This window comes from Garra rufa, chromosome 8 (genome assembly GCF_049309525.1).
Source record: "Garra rufa chromosome 8, GarRuf1.0, whole genome shotgun sequence".
NCBI classification, from domain to species: Eukaryota; Metazoa; Chordata; class Actinopteri; order Cypriniformes; family Cyprinidae; genus Garra; species Garra rufa.
In genome coordinates, this window is record NC_133368.1 from 44,798,135 (window position 1) to 44,815,280 (window position 17,146).

General features: G+C 35.4%; 1 protein-coding gene across 1 annotated transcript; it reads right to left on the reverse strand.

Moving 5' to 3' along the window:
* Positions 1-4,114: 4,114 nt before the first annotated feature.
* On the reverse strand, positions 4,115-16,945 carry LOC141340212 (ceramide synthase 6-like). Its single transcript, XM_073845137.1, has 3 exons — positions 16,665-16,945; positions 10,459-10,564; positions 4,115-4,249 (listed from the first exon to the last, which is right to left on the reverse strand). Exons 1-3 carry the CDS (start codon positions 16,832-16,834, stop codon positions 4,115-4,117), a joined length of 411 nt encoding a protein of 136 aa, XP_073701238.1. The 5' UTR covers positions 16,835-16,945.
* Positions 16,946-17,146: the final 201 nt, after the last annotated feature.

Genomic DNA, 17,146 nt, shown 5'->3' on the forward strand with positions numbered 1-17,146 from the left:
GCAACAACATGGACAGATACTGTAAGAGAGAGAAACATAACTTGCCCTCATGTCGCCTAACTAGTCGACACTGATACACACCTATCTAGTGCAGACACGCTTCCCTCAGCTAAAAACCCTCAGGGAACTACACAAGCCACATGAGATCAGACAAAACCAACAAAAAAGCTCATAAAGGCATTAACATCTCAGGTTAATGTGAAATCAAAATTGACTGCATTCACTGTATTGTTCAAAAGTATTTTTTTTAAATGCATTAATATTTTTATTCAGCAAACACGCATTAAATTGGTCAAAAGTGACAGGAAGGACATTTCTAATTATTAAATATAACTACAACATTTTTCTATTTCTATTTTTTTTTTTTTTTTTTTCTATTCATTAAAGAATATCAACAAAAAATATTAAGCATATCAACATATGTGACCCTGGACCACAAAACCAGTCTTAAGTCGCTGGGGTATATTTGTAGCAATAGCCAAAAATACATTGCATGGGTCAAAATTTTTGATTTTTCTTTTATGCCAAAAATCATTAAGAAATTAAGTAAAGTTCATGTTCCATGAAGATTTTTTGTAAAATTCCTACTGTAAACATATCAAAATGTAATTTTTGATTTGTAATATGCATTGTTAAGAACCTAATTTGGACAACTTTAAAGGTGATTTTCTCAGTCTTTTTGATTTTTTTGCATCCTCAGATTTCTGATTTCAAATAGATGTATCTCAGTATAAACCATACATCAATAGAAAGCTTATTTATTGAGCTTTCATATGATGTATAAATCTCAGTTTTGTCAAATTTAACCTTATGACTGGTTTTGTGGTCCAGGGTCTCATATTAGAATGATTTCTGAAGGATCATGTGACAATGAAGACTGGTGTGATGATGCTGAAAATTCAGCTTTACATCACCGGAATAAATTACATTTTAAAATATATCCAAATAGAAAACAGCTATTTTAAATTGTAAAAATATTTCACAATTTTTCTGTTTTTACTGTATTTTTAATCCAGCAAATGCAGCCTTAGTGAGACTTTTTAATACATTCTTCAAAAATACGCTACCAGTCAAAAGTTTTTGAACAGTAAGATTTGTAATGTTTTTCAAAGAAGTCTCTTCTGCTCAGCAAGCCTGCATTTATTTGAGCCAAAGAATGTCAGGAAAAGAATTTTAAAATATTTTTACTATTTAAAATAACTTTTTTCTATTTGAATACATTTTAAAATGTAATTTATTCCTATTATTTAAAAGCTGAATTTTTGATAAAATAATCATTACTCCAGTCAAATGATCCAGAAGTCATTCTAATATTCTGATTTGCTGCGTAAAAAAAAAACATTTTTTATCATTATTATTATGTTAAAAACGGCGTATAATTTTTTTTCAGGTTTCTTTGATGAATAGAAAGTTCAGAAAAACAGCATTCATCTGAAATAGAAATTTTGTAACATTATAAATGCCTTTATGATCACTTTTGATCCATTTAAAGCATCCTTGCTAAATAAAGTATTAATTTATATTTATATATTTATTAAAAAAAATATTCTGACTCGCTTTGAATGGTATAGTGTATAATGCTACAAAAGCTTTTTATTTCAGATAAATGCAGATCTTTCTATTCATCAAGGAATCCTGTTTCCTGTCAACTGTTTTAAATATTGATAATAATAATAACAATAATAAATGTTTCTTGAACGGCAAATCAGCATATTAGAATGATTTCTGAAGGATCATGTGACACTGAAGACTAGAGTAATGATGCTGAAAATTTAACTTTGATCACAGATATAAATTAGATTTTAAAATGTATTCAAACAGAAAGCATTTACTTTAAATGGTCAAAATATTTCACAATATTACTGTTTTTGATGGTCTCAGTCCGCTTGTTTGGTGCGCACCAGGGTTCGGATGGCAGCGTTCACACTTACTCAAATGAACCGCACTAACAGAGCAATCGCACCGGAGTTTGTTTTAACCGAACCAAACATGACAAGTGTAATCACACCCTAAGACTTTCTTGTACCATTTAAAGGGGTCATCGGATGCCCATTTTCCACAAGTTCATATGATTCTTTAGGGTCTTAATGAAAAGTCTATAATACACTTTGGTTAAAAATTCTCAATAGACCTTTCTCACAACTTCCGTATTTTGCACCGGAAATACGTAATTGCTGTGTAAACCTATTTCCGCCCCGGTATGCCGGTAACCAGTTAAACAACGTGAAAAACGCTTAACGTGGCTTAATGTATGTAAAAAACGACCAGGAAACCCCAAGTTTCTGTAAAACCTTACGTGGAACAAACATTAACTACTATCAAAAGAACGAGCCCTTATTCCACAGATAAAGTGAATTATATCACGTTAAGCGTTTCTCCCCCATAGCAGCCCATTATAAGGAAACAGCTTAACGTGGTTTAACGTACCTCAACAGCGACCAGGGAAGACCAAACTTCTGTTACATTTTACTTATAATAAATACTTGCTGCTCTCAAAAGAACGAACTCTTATTCAGCATATAAAGTGATCGCCCCCCATAGAAGTCCATTATAACAAACCATATTAAGCTTTTTCCTTAATGGAGTTATATAGGGAGAAAACGCTTAACACAATATAATTCACTTTATATGATGAATGAGATCTCATTCGTTTGACAGCAGCAAATGTTTATTATAAGTAAAATTTTAAGCCACGTTAAGCTTTTTTTTTTGTATAATGGACTTCTATGGGGGGCGATCACTTTATATGCTGAATAAGAGCTCGTTCTTTTGAGAGCAGCAAGTGTTTATTATAAGTGAAATTTAACAGAAATTTGGTCTTCTCTGGTCGCTGTTGAGGTAAGTTAAACCACGTTAAGCAGTTTCCTTATAATGGGCTTCTATGGGGGAGAAAAAGCTTAACGTGATATAATTCACTATCTGTGGAATAAGGGTTTGTTCTTTTGATAGTAGTTAGTGTTTGTTCCAAGTAAGGTTTGACAGAAATTTGGGGTTTCCTGGTCGTTTTTTCGTACGTTAAGCCACGTTAAGCGTGTTTCACGTTAAGCGTTTTAGAACGTCCCGGATAAACTCTTCGTGGAAAAATGTATATCCTTTATCCAATTTGTTCCTCTTTGTGACGGAGTTTTCCTCCACGACTCTTATCATGTCGGCAAAAGTTATCTTTGGCAACAGTGAGGGAAGTTGTGTAGACTCTCTCCATTTTAATTTTAAATTACCCGGCTTTCTGCTGTGTTGACATTACACAGGAAGTCTGCATACCCTGCGATTGTGTATTTCCGGTTTCTGTGAGAAAGGTCTATAGTAGTGTAAAAAAACACCCTTTTACCTTGTCAAAATCAGCTCTGCAAAATATCAGCTCATTTTATGGCATGGGCCCTTTAAATGCAAATGGGCTCTGCTTGCCCCGCCCCTCTCTGCTGTGGGATTACCAGCTGTGATGTTTACTTTAGCCGCATTTAGCCGCGTTTAGCTGCATTTATCTGCGTTTATCGGCGAAACTTGCCAACAAGCACATTATTAAGAAAGGGCGTTTGCAAAGACGCATAAAAAACCCTTATAACTCACTTCAGCTGTGGGTGAAGCTGCATCACGAATGATTCACACGAACATAGAGGCATATGTAGATCGGGATCGGCGCTTTCCTTTTAAAAACGAAAGTGACGTTGTCCTCTGCCTCTTAAGCGGCTCAGATGTCAGAAGTAAATGACTACTGCTATGTTCATGATTACATCCAACAACAGAACACCTCAATCGCTCAATTAGAGTCTTCCTCTGCACCTGAGTCACACAATGGCGATCGTATTCGGACTGTTTCAGCTCGGTGAGGGCGGGTCTAAGGTAAGACGCTCATGTCAATCAACTGTGTTTCGTCACACCCACAAGAAGCTGTGAATGAACTGATTTTAAAAAGGGGATATTACTTTTAAAGATTAAAAAAATACCACTGAGTGGGTTTTTATCATTGTAGGGTGGTTGCCAACACACATTAATGTTCAAACAACATGTAAAAGTTAGTTTTGTATCCGATGACCCCCTTTAAGACTTTTTATGGCCTTAAATTTGATATATCTAAATCTAAGACTTTTTAAGGACTTTTCAACAAAGCTGGTGCTCACATGCTCTCGCAGAAGCGCGCCAGTGTGCTCGGTTTCTCCTGGTTGCGTCGTTGTCTGAACCAGCGTTGGATGGTCCTCACGTCCCAGTCCAGCTGCTTGGACAGACCCTCTAACCTCTTCTCATCGGGGTGCTGAAAGACACAGCAGACAGAAGCGTGTCACTGCAGAGATCTGCCACAGTTAGAGCACAAACAATCCACTTGAATGTGGATTTAACAGCTTGAAAAATTCACTCGGTGCACATTTACAACCATTGTCTTTAAAAAGCCATCTGCACATATGAGCCAACGAGACTTGTGCGTAATCACACTGTGTAATGTGCTGCTGCGCAGGCATGTGGGGTTTCCATTGTGAATGAACGAATCTTTCAAGCGAACAATGCAGTCTCAGTCACTTCCTTACGCTAATTCGTAATTCCCTGCTTTCTAGGCACGTTTCATTGATTTTTTTGTTTAGCTTACTAAACCTCAGAATAGCACTGAAGAAAACACAAACAGAATGAATGGAGCACTGATGAACGAGGATTTGCTGACCATCATTGACTGAACAAGAGAGGCTGTATGTGACCCTGAACCACAAGACCAGTCTTAAGTAGCAGGTGTATATTTGTCCCAATAGCCAAAAGTACATTGTATAGGTCAAAAAGGAAAAATATTTTTTTCTTTCATGCCAAAAATCATCAGGATATTAAGTAAAGATCATGTTCCATGAAGATATTTTGTAAATTTCTTACCGTAAACTTAATTTTGGATTAGTAATATGCATTCCTAAGAACTTCATTTGGACAACTTTAAAGGCGATTTTCTCCTTATTTTGATTTTTTTTTTTTTTTTTTTGCACCCTCAAATTCCAGATGTTCAAATAGTTGCATCTCAGCAAAATATTGCCCTATCCTTACAAAAACTATACATCAATGCAAAGCTTATTTATTCAACTTTTAGATAATGCATTTAAATTTCATAAATTTCACCTTGTGACTGGTTTTGTGGTCCAGTGTCACATATGTTCATTCAGTTCACATGCAAGTTTATTCTGTAAAAAAAGGAGAGTTTGTAAAACACAAGCAGAGTTTGGCACAGGTGTGCAAAATGCTTAATTCATAAATTTTGAATCTGTAAAAATGGCTGATGAAAAAGGTTCCTACATTAGTAAGAGCTTTTGTACCTTTTTTTCTTAAGAGTGCAGCACTATTAAAGGACATTAGTGAAAATGATCATTTTTATATATAGGGCTATTGGATTTTGTTCATAGTTCGATCAAATATAGGTGATAAAATGCCTGCTTAACATAATTTATAGATTATAGATTAATTATAATGCAAATAATTGACTTGTTTCAGACTCAACAGAACAATGTTGCTGAATGAATCGCTGAGTGAACAATTCATTAACTTATTAAAAGAGTCATTTTGTAAAAGATTTCAGTCAGTGGGTAGAATCTAAATATAAGGCATAGTATATACACTACCAGTCAAATGTTTTTGAACAGTCTCTTCTGCTCACCAAGCCTGCATTAATTTGATCCAAAGTACAGCAAAACTCTAATATTGTGAAATATTTTACTATTTAAAATAACTGCTTTCTATTTGAATATCTTTTAAAATGTAATTTATTTCTGTGATCAAAGCTAAATATTCAGCATTATTACTCCAGTCTAATATGCTGATTTGCTGTTCAAGAAACATTTATTATTATTATTATTATTATTATTATTTAAAAGTTGAGTCCATTTTTTCAGGATTCTTTGACGAATAGAAAGATACAGTGTTTTTTGAGCAGCAAATCAGAATATTAGAATGATTTCTGAAGGATTGTGTGACTGGAGTAATGATGCTAAAAATTCAGCTTTGAAATCAGGAATAAATTATTATTATAATCAGGAGTAAATATATTCAAATAGAAAATCGTTATTTTAAATAGCAAAAAAAATCAACATTTTACTGTTTTTGCAGTACCTTGGATCAAAAATGCAGCCTTGGTGAGCAGAAAAGAGACAACATTAAAAATCTTACAGTTCAAAAACTTTTGACTGGTAGTGTATGTTTAAAATTGTATACTTGATTCTAAAATATTTATTACATTTGGTTGATGTTGATTTCAACGTTTACTAATACAGTATTAAAATCAAAAATATTTCTTAATATTTTTTTCATGGACTTAAGTACTAACTGAATATTTGCATTATATATGGTCATCACTGCAAAATAATCCCTTTAAGATGATACTTTAGCCAATGAAAATCTCTTTGTCTAAAGAAATGGTCAGAATAGAAAATGAATATTCTCTCAGTGAACATCTACTGTTTTTATAATTAAAATAACAGCCCCCAAACTGTAATGGGTTTCATCCAAACCCAATCAGATTCCAATTAGAAGGTTATATCCGCTAACATGCCAGCTAGACGAGTTTCGCCTGGAGGATCCTCCGTTTCAGGCAGGAATTATATATTTTTTTCTTAAAGTGTGCCTGGATATTGTGTGTTCATGAATCTGCACATTTGTCAAGGAAACTTAGTTCTGTTGTGGCTAAAAATAGCAGTGGTGCGTCAGCGCACATGAGTTCTGATAAAGCCACACACGTCAAAGAGCCACGCTATCGCTCTGCCGTTACAGCTCGGAGACTGCGATTACCTGTACCGTCAATCCACCATCAAGAGCGCTCGCGTTCGTTCAAGACAAGGGCTCAAGAAGGTGAAACATTATTCTTCTTTTACATGGCAAGCACTGCTCTGCTTTAGTTCAGAAGTCACGCTGCGGATTAACCTCTGTCGGCCTCATTCCCAAATGAACATCAGTAAGAGCACTTATATTTGATTCAAGATAAATGAACTGGCATTACATACTGATTCAGCTCAGTGGAGGTGATAGTGACTATAAAAAAATCGCAGTAGCCCAGTGAATGCGTTTTAGAAACGTTAGGAACAGTTCTGCTCACTTACACTAATGCGATTCACTGTGATCAAGGGGTCTCTCTTCAGAATTTGATTCTGATTCACAGTCTCTGCAGGTTTTTTAATCATGTTACTGCATAAATTAACATTTGGTACAATATATACACAGTTGAGGTCAAAAGTTTACATCCCCTTTTCAGAACCTAAACAATGCTCATTATTTTACCAAAATAAGAGAATCATACAAAAAGCATGTTATTTTTTTTATTTAGTACGGACCTGAATTAGATATTTCACAAAAAAATAAGTTAACATATAGTCCACAAGAAAAAATAAAAGTTGAATTTATAAAAACGACCCCGTTCAAAAGTTTACATACACTTTATTCTTCATACTGTGTTGCTACCTGAATGATTCACATTTTTTTTTTGTTTAGTGATAGTTATCCACGAGTCACTTTAAACTGCCTGATATTTTTTAGAAAAATCCTTCAGGTCCCACAAATTCTTTGGTTTTCCAGCATTTTTGTGTATTTGAACCCTTTCTAACAATGACTGTATGATTTTGGGATTAATCTTTTCACACTGAGGACAGCTGAGGGACTCATATGCAACTATTACAGAAGGTTAAAACGCTCACTGATGCTTCAGAAGGGAAAAAAAAAATTAACAGCTTGGGGGTGAAAACTTTTGAACAGAATGAAAAGGTGTACATTTTTGTTTAGTAATGCCCTTCAGAGGCTACAGCAGATAGTTACATGTTTCCCAGAAGAATTTACCCTGATCTTCAAGTTCCAAAAGTTTTCACCCCCGGCTCTTAATGCATGTTTTTTCCTACTAAAACATCAGTGAGCGTTTGAATCTTCTGTAATAGTTGCATATGAGTCCCTCAGTTGTCCTCAGTGTGAAAAGATGAATTTCAAAATCATACAGTCATTGCTGGAAAGGGTTAAAACTCACAAAAATGTTGAAACTAAAGAATTTGTGGAACCTGAAGGATTTTTCTGAAGAACAGCAAACAGTTTAACTGTTCAGGACAAACAAGGGACTCTTGAACAACTATCACTAACGGTGTGTTCACACGGGGCGCAAGCGTCAACGCTTCCCATTGACTTTGAATGGGTGACGTCAAGCTTTGCCGAAAGGAATTGTGGATCCGTCGGCGGCGCTTCACTCGCGTTGCTCGCGGCAGAAGTTGAGAAATTTTCAACTTCTGCCGCGAGCAACGCCAGTGAAGCGTCGCGTCAGCCAATCAGATCGCTCTATGCAAATACAGTGGCCAGGCGGCAGCCAATCACTTTCATCCTGTTCAAGAGCAGCATTTCATTGGCTGACGCTGCTATGACCATAAACGTCAGCCACGCCTTCCGTTAAGCGTTGACGCTTGCGCCCCGTGTGAACACACCGTAAAGAAAAAACACAGCTGTGGATCATTCAGGTAAGAACATAGTATTAAGAAATATTGTTTATAGTCAAGCTCACAGTTTATGTTTTGTTTCAAGTCTTGGATGTTAATTCACAGTTCATGTCTTTAGATTATCACTGTTGTAAACCGCACTTGGGTTCTCTACGTCATCAACCTCATCTGTTTAACGTCAGCATTGTTACACCTTGGTGAGTTGCAGTATTAATGCACAAACACAGCTTGTTTGTCTTAAAGTTACAGTTCACAAAAGGAAAAAAAGCCTTCAATCTCATGTTGTCCTAAATCTGTTAAACACTAAAGACAACAGACATCTGAAACATCACAAGGGTAAGAACATTTTTGTTGAACTGTCCCTTTAAATGCTTTAACAGGCAAGATGAGAAATGGATGCGTGTCAGATCATTACGCCTTGTAAATGCAGCTTAAAAGACCTGTCACTGTCTATTATGCCATTAATATAAATGAAAGGACAATATTGACAAGATAAAACACTCCCTTCTCTTGGGTGGATAACTTTGGTAGCTCAATAAGACATTTCAATCTAAAACATAGAAGGAAATTGTTCAGCTAATTTAAAATACAAGCCGGTATTAAAGCATTATGAAAATTTTGACTACATTTAGCATATAACATTATTATGATCATTATATTATTTCCATCCGATGGCACCTTTTTTTTGAGGTCTAGGCTATAGAGCAAAATAGATACTTGTTTTCTATGCAATTGTTTTGAAAGAGTGAAAAAAATGCATTTCTAGTTTGAACATTATTTATTCCTCGGAATTTCCTCTTTGAATGAAAAAAGTATCGGCTCAATGCAAAGTGAAAATGTGTACAAATTATCAATTTGCTCCTGGAGCCATATTGAGATTGCATTATCTCTGGAACTGAACCATATAGGGCCTTAAAAATAGAGATGCCAAAAGGAAAGTTTGTTAGACCCCAAAATCTGAAAGGACATTAAGATATCTTAAATACTTCTTGAGTTACAGGCATGCAAACTTTGGAGAAAAAAAAACTAAAAAGTGCTTTTCCCCATTTTTGAATGGTTGCCATTGGCATATACTGCCACAAAGATTGCTAAAGTCAACAGATTTTACTAATAGACCTACCAGTCTCTGTGTAAAAATAATATAAGAATGCTGCCATCTTTTTAAAGTAACTTTTACCCTCTTGTAATTTGGCTCCAAAAGTCAAAACTGTCATTTTGACCCCCCTCTGAAAAAAAAAGTGTATTACTCAGTAAATATACATCTGTGGCATTTAATATTTTGGCTTTCATCACAATACATGTTTATCTTTCTTCAGAAAAAATACTGACAAAATCAAAAATGTGAGCCATATATATTTATTCTGCTTCTGCTGAAAAAAAATTGAAAATGATGTGTTCTTTGTGTGTACTAAGAATTTTTTGTGTAAATGGATGTTTTTTTTTTATAATGCATCAAAATTAAGTTTGTTTCTAATCATCCGCGACTGTAGAAATGTGAAGTTTTTTTTTTTTAGTATAATAAAAACGATTTTTCTTCATAAACATCAGCGGCATTATGTAAACAAACTAGCATTTTGAAAGTTAAAATCCTCAAAACAATTAAAGCATTTTTGGTAGTTATGAACATAACTGATGTTGGTCGGAAATTGTGAGTGAATGCAAGAAAAAAAATGTTTTTGTAACCATTTTTTGTCTTCTAAGGACATGTAACTCTTATATAAGCTCAATGGTTAATAATAATAATAATGCTGTTAAATATGCCAATAGATTTAACTGAGAATTACTTGTTGTCCTGATTTAATGTTATATTTATATTAATATTCAACTGTTAAATGCACATATCTGACTAGTACATTAGTTGCTGCTGTCCTACTGAAACTGGCTTACTGAATTGTTGTGATAACCCTATTTCATCAAACTGCCGTTCCTGCCATTTATAATAGCAGTAAACCGCTCAAAACTCTGTTCTATTGGTTTTCTTAGCCTCCTGAAGCAATAAATCCTCTTTAGCTGTAGTAAGAAACATGGTCTGTACCTTGGTGATGGCAGTGAAGACCTTTTCCAGAATGGCGTTGGGCTGAGCCTTCTGCGGCCCGTTGGCCTGGATTTTCAGACCTAGTGCGCATGGCCTTGCAATAAACCTAAAACAACCAATAACAAAGAATGCTTTATTAGATTTATATCTTGTAATATCAATTCCTGCTATCTTAATTCCAAAGGCCGGACAGGCGGCATTAAAAATCAATATTCAAAGGGAACCTCGGAGGTAAAACCACAGCGGGCGGCTAAAGAAATCCTCCCGTTTGCAATCTCACTGGCCGCCTTGCCAAATCTTCAGAGACTGCGCGTTAAACCGCACAGGACAGCTGTAAGCATTTTGTCTTTCTGAAGCTGACTAGCTGCTTTTGCGCAGGTCTGATAAACATCTGTGTATTAGGAAATAAACAGCCGCTGATCAGAGCGACTGCATTACAGTTGGTATTGAAATGCTAATGTGATTCCATCTTGTTGAGCTGATTATGAGAATGTTAAAAAGCAACAACAACCAGAAGAAACACGTCATGGGTCATTGCTACTATGCAGTACATTTCATATCGTCGTCTTAATCTAAATATCAAACTCACTATTTATGAAAGTCATATTTAGTCTACAATGAACATGATTATTTCACTTTCATCGAGCAGATCTGACAACAATTTAAGAAAACAGAAATAGTGCTTATCTGGGACTCAGTTCATCAAACCTGTTCCCAAAAATATGTTCCAAGAACGTTTTGCTAATGTTTCCAATAGTTATAAAAACATTATTTCAAAATGTTCTCTGAACATTATTGTTTTAGAAACATTTTTTCTTGGTTTTGTGACTGTTAAAGTCCCCCTGAAATCAAAATGAAAGTTTTTTGGCTTTTAGTATGAATATATTAGCCTTGAGATTATCTATAAGCTAGTGTGCTTTAAAAAAAAGACAAAATTCGCGTTTACAAGATATGGGCATTCAAAACTTACAGTCTCGTCACTTCCGCCAATGTGAATCAACGATTTTGATGATGTCACCGTGCACTTCAGTTTCTCATCAAACGTTCTGTCCAATCAAATGCTCTCTAGAGTCCGTATTGTCCCGCCCCCTACACAGAGACGCAATACACGGAGCAGATAATACATCGGCATGTATTAAACTACACAGCCTCAGCATGATTATGATCACTATTTTGTTTTAGCAAGAGTTTCATATTGAATCTGTGGGGTAATTTATTAGTCTGTGGCTGTCATAATCTTACAAATGCGGCTTTACCGAGCTCAACGGCTCTGGCCCGAGCAGATATAAATGGAACGCTATTGGCTATTCAAAATTAGTGGGCGGGGCTGGGCGATATGTTTTTGTTTCAGTTAAAAGTACGTCACCACATAGAATAACGCTGCGTGTTTCAAGGCACTTCAGTGGACCTTTAAGGGAAGATTCCATTTTATAATTGTGCAAACATCCTGGGAACGTTACTTTTAAATGTTCTCTGAACATTCCAAAACAAGTAATAATGTATAAACAATGTTTTTTTCCGCTAATGTATACATTTAAGACCAGACAACTTTGAACAAACATTCTATTAAAGGGGACCTATTATGCAAAAATCACTTTTGTAAAGTGTTTGAACACAGCTATGTGGCCGCAGTATGAGCCTAGAATGGTAAAAATCCACCCACTATTTTTTTGTAATCCCAATAAATTATAAACAGTCTCTCTGAATACGCAATTCCAGATTTCTCCCTACGTTGATGTCATTGTAGGTTAAAATCCTGCCCATTTGAGACAACATCTGCTCTACTAGCATACACTCTAAAAAATGCTGGGTTACTTTTTTAACCCAAATGCTGGGTTCAGCTTGTTGGGTCAATTCTTGGCCAAAGCTGAACAAAATTACACACTGGGCTGAAGGCCGATTACCGAACACGTTTTTTTCGTGTTTTCCCCCCCATGTACAGTGGAGTGAAAAAGTGTTGGCCCCCTTCCTGATTTTTAATTTATTGGCATGTTTGTCCCACTTTAATGTTTTAGATCATCAAACAAATATCACAGAAGTAAACACAACATGCAGTTTTTGAAAGAAGTTTTTTATTATGAAGGGAAAACTAAACCCAAACCCACATGGCATGGCACTGTGTGAAAAAGTGTTTGTCCCCTAAACTTAATAACTGGTTGGGCAGCCCTTAGCAGCAACAACTGCAATCAAACGTTTGCGATAACTTGCAATAAATCTGTTACAGCGGCAGCGCTGTGCAGGAATTTTGGCCCACTCATTGTTATATGAATTGTTATAATTCAGCCACATTGGAGGGTTTTCGAGCATGAACCGTCTTTTTAAGGTGATGCCACAGCATCTTAATAGGATTCAGGTCAGGACTTTGACTAGGCCACTCCAAAGTCTTCATTTTGTTTTTCTTCAGCCATTCAGAGGTGGATTTGCTGGTGTGTTTTGGATCATTGTCCTGCTGCAGAACCCAAGTTCGCTTCAGCTTGAGGTCATGAACAGATGGCCGGACATTGTCCTTCAGGATTTTTCGGTAGACAGCAGAGTTCATGGTTCCATTTATCACAGCAAATCTTCCAGGTCCAGAAGCAGCAAAACAGCCCCAGACCATCACACTACCACCAACATATTTTACTGTTGGTATGATGTTCTTTTTCTGAAATGCTGTGTTACTTTTACGCCAGATGTAATGGGACACACACCTTCCAAAAAGTTCAACTTTTGTCTCATCAGTCCACAGAGTATTTTCCTAAAAGTCTTGGGGATAATCGAGATGTGTTCTGGCAAAACTGAAACAAGCCTTTATGTTCTTTTTGCTCAGCAGCGGTTTTAGTCTTGGAACTCTGCCATGCAGGCCATTTTTGCCCAGTCTCTTTCTTATGGTGGAGTCATAAACACTGACCTTAACTGAGGCAAGAGAGGCCTGCAGTTCTTTAGATGTTTCACACTTTTTCACACAGGGCCATGTGGGTTTGGATTTCCCTTCATGAAAAAAAAAACCTTGATTTAAAAACTGCATGTTGTGTTTACTTGCGTTATCTTTGATTATTATTTAAATTTGTTTGATGATCTGAAACATTAAAGTGTGACAACCATGCAAAAAAAAAAAAAAAATCAGGAAGAGGGCCAACACTTTTTCACACCACTGTATATAAAATAATGCTCTTTTTTAGCAACATCATATGATCCCTTTAAGAGCGAAAATCTTTTTCGAGATAATTTTTTTTGGTCATATCATTTGATCGTGTTTGACAAATCACAAATCATTATGATGATAACGAGATTAATATCTTTTTGAATCTATCTATCTATCTATAGAGAGAGAGAGATAGAGAGAGAGAAGTCAAAGCTTATAGATGAAGTGGCCTTGTAAGTCTGGGAAAGTAAGATGTCACAAGAATGGAAACGGAGGTGGCAGCAGACAGTTTTAATGAGCTTTTGCCACTTAATTAATAATCTCATCCAATTAAGAGCCCTCACACGCTGGAAATGCAATTCGCTGCAGAAAATGCTCTAGAAATGATTCATATAAGAAGCTGAAGAGCTGCGATAAGGTTATGGGCGGCCGGATTGATTTGCGGCCTGCGCACTGTTTGCTTTTGTGGGACTGAAATGCCATAAATGGGCTGTTGCTCATCATAAAAATTTACAGCGATTGAGCAACGCAGGAGGATGGAAGAGGATGTTTGTGTTTCACATAATGTGTCCTCTTTCCACAGAGGAAGTCAAGTGATGCCACAGTGGAGACCACGAGAGCTTTTATCAAGATGTTTCGCTTTGATGCTGATGGCTTTTTATCATTATGCAAATCTTTTGTTATATGTAAAGTCAGATTCAAAGGTTTCAGCCAGTCCAGAACTGACTGACACACAGGTTAATACTTATACGCTAACTTTTTGTCTTCCTTCCTAGACACAATCCCAGAGGAGACCCTGACAGTATATTTCACCTTCTAACTATGAGGACCAACATTCAGCTGGAGAGATCTGAAGAACTCTGTCAGATGAAGGTGAAGAGCAGATGGTCTGTGGCATACATAAACACAAAACCTGACGCTGCGCCGTCCCGCAGGGAATATGTCAAAACTGCTGCTTTGTGTCATTGAAAGCCAACACATTTTGAGATGTCAAAGCTCATAATAGAGCAGAATTAATGTTTAAGTGTCACAACTCACTAAGAATGATATACTGTTGATATCATGTGCTAATCTCAAGTGTACAACTGCACTATAGGGGAGACCGGGGCTAGTTGTCACATGGGGAAGATGTTATATGTAAGTCCAAATGCACAAAAGCATCTTTCTCTAGCAGTGGTTTTGTATTTTAGTTGCAAACCTAACACACAATACGTTTTTGTATAATGGGATTTTTTTGACTGTTTAAAAAGGTTTGGGTGCATCTCCTACTTTCATTCTTTCACATTTTTGATTGTCTATCACTTAGTATAAGTCGGCAACATCAGGTGCAAAAATAATGTGTTTACTGTTAAATATAAAATATTTCTAAATATAAATAATACTTAAAAGTTCACATTTTTAAATAAATGGAGACTACAAAATAAATAAATAATCTATTAAATTGTCACCAAGTCAAGACAGAAATATAATATATTATATTTTATATATCACATGCTATACTTGTTATTTATTCATTTATTTATTTATTTGTGTTACTATTAACAGCATCAACCTAATATTAAGCCAGTCTCAAAAAATATATATTTTTAATTTATATGAGTTATCATGGTTGCACACAAAAAAATATAAAATAAACTATATAATGTATATTAAATATAAAAAAAATATAAATTATATATAAAATTAAATAAATATATAAGTAAATGCGTTTGTAATATTGTAAAAAATATTATAATATTAATTTTCTTTATAGCAAAGAATCCAGAAAAAAATTATCATGTTTTCCTAAAAAAAATCTAATAAACTGTCACCACAGTCAAGATAGAAATATAAAATTCATATTTTTTTTGTTTTTTGTTTATAATTGTTATAATCTCAAATACAATATTTTTTCATGTATATGAGTTGGTTGGACACAAAAATATGAATATGATTACCTAATTTATAATTACCTATATATACACTGCTATATATTTTTAAAGATATTAATAATTTAATCAGCAAGGTTGCTTTAAATTAGTTAAACTGACAGTAAAGGCATTTGTAATATTACAAAAATATTAATATATATATTCAGATATTTTTTATATTTTAAATATTTCCATTTTAAATAAATGCTGTTCTTTTTAACTTTCTATTCATCAGAGAATCCAGAAAAAAATATTAAAATAATAAATAAAAAAACAAAATAAAAAAACATCTTTACCACATGAATAAACTACATTTTAAAATACATTAATATTAAAAACATTTATACTCCTTTTCACAATATTACTGTTTTTACTGTATTTTTGATTAAATGCAGCCATGGTAAGAATAAAAGACTTCTCTAAAAATATTAAAACATTATTATCACTATTATTATCATTGGACTAGGTATGGCTGAAAAAGATATTTACATACGGATGCTCAACATCTATTTAAATATTCCTATATAGATATAATGAGCAGTGTGCAATCCAGCAGTGTGATAAACAGCAAAAATGTAGGTCAAGAGACTCTTAAAAATGCAGGCCGTGATGTTTCTTTAAATGTTTGTAAATATTTTAAATAAGATGATCCAAAATTCTGATTAACACAAGCATATGCCAGTCACCTTGAATGGGTTTCTAGAATCTCGTCTTAATATTAGAGTTTAATGACAGGAAACATATTAAACTTAATTTGTGCTTCATACAGTAATGACTATTTTTGTGCTGAAAATGACAAGCTCCCTTTGTGACAACTTACCCCATACTGTCCCAGTGTTGGGAGTCAGTGGAGATTCTCAAACTTGAGATTTGCTCTAAAAACACTCAAATCAAAAATAGATGGCACACCTAAGAATGATCTACACAACAAAGAGAGGCACTGACCTACTTTCATCACTATCATTATTCCAGAAGATGGGCCACATTGGGTTCCTGTCATTGTCCTAATTCATACAAAGCTTCAGTGACAATGTGAAGGAACACAAACCTGTCCTATCATCATCATTATCATTATCAGCTGAGAATGAACACTAAGCGCAACATCTTGAGCAGTGATGATGCTGCTGCTGTTGATGATGATGAAGATGATGAAGATGTGACACTGGACGTACCTCTCAAAGACCAGCCGGATCATGAACATGCAGAATGCTAAAGGACACGCCAGATACAGATCCTCGGCTTGTGGAAAGGTTGACTCGTCTGTATTTTTCAAGTCAGCCCAGGTTACGTTGTGCGGGAGCCAGAAGCGCTCGTTCCAGAACCACGCCAGAATCCCTGCCATTTCCAGCGGATCTGATGTCTTGATGCCCGTGCTGATGTGCAGTCAATGGCCGATGCGGCTTGCGACGCTCTTTCACGGCTGATCTTTGCAGGTCCAGTGTGATGATGGTGATGTTAGTGATGATGGAATCGGCTTTTGCACCGCCCGTTTCTGTTGCGAGTCTCCGCTCTCTCCAATGTAGGGAAGTAGAACGCGTCCGACGCGCTCCTCCTCCGCGACGCTGATTGGTCGGTGCGCCTGTCAATCATAAACGCGTCGCTTAAAGGTACAGTTCAAGCAGAAATTAATTCTTCTGTTATTATTTATTCATTC

Excerpts from the sequence above, each read along its gene's own strand:
- LOC141340212 (XM_073845137.1), bottom strand. The coding sequence starts at position 16,834 with ATGGCAGGGATTCTGGCGTGGTTCTGGAACGAGCGCTTCTGGCTCCCG. Across the intron at positions 10,565-16,664 it reads ATCCGGCTGGTCTTTGAGAG|GTTTATTGCAAGGCCATGCG; the intron begins GTACGTCCAGTG and ends TGGTTGTTTTAG. Across the intron at positions 4,250-10,458 it reads TCTTCACTGCCATCACCAAG|CACCCCGATGAGAAGAGGTT; the intron begins GTACAGACCATG and ends TGTGTCTTTCAG.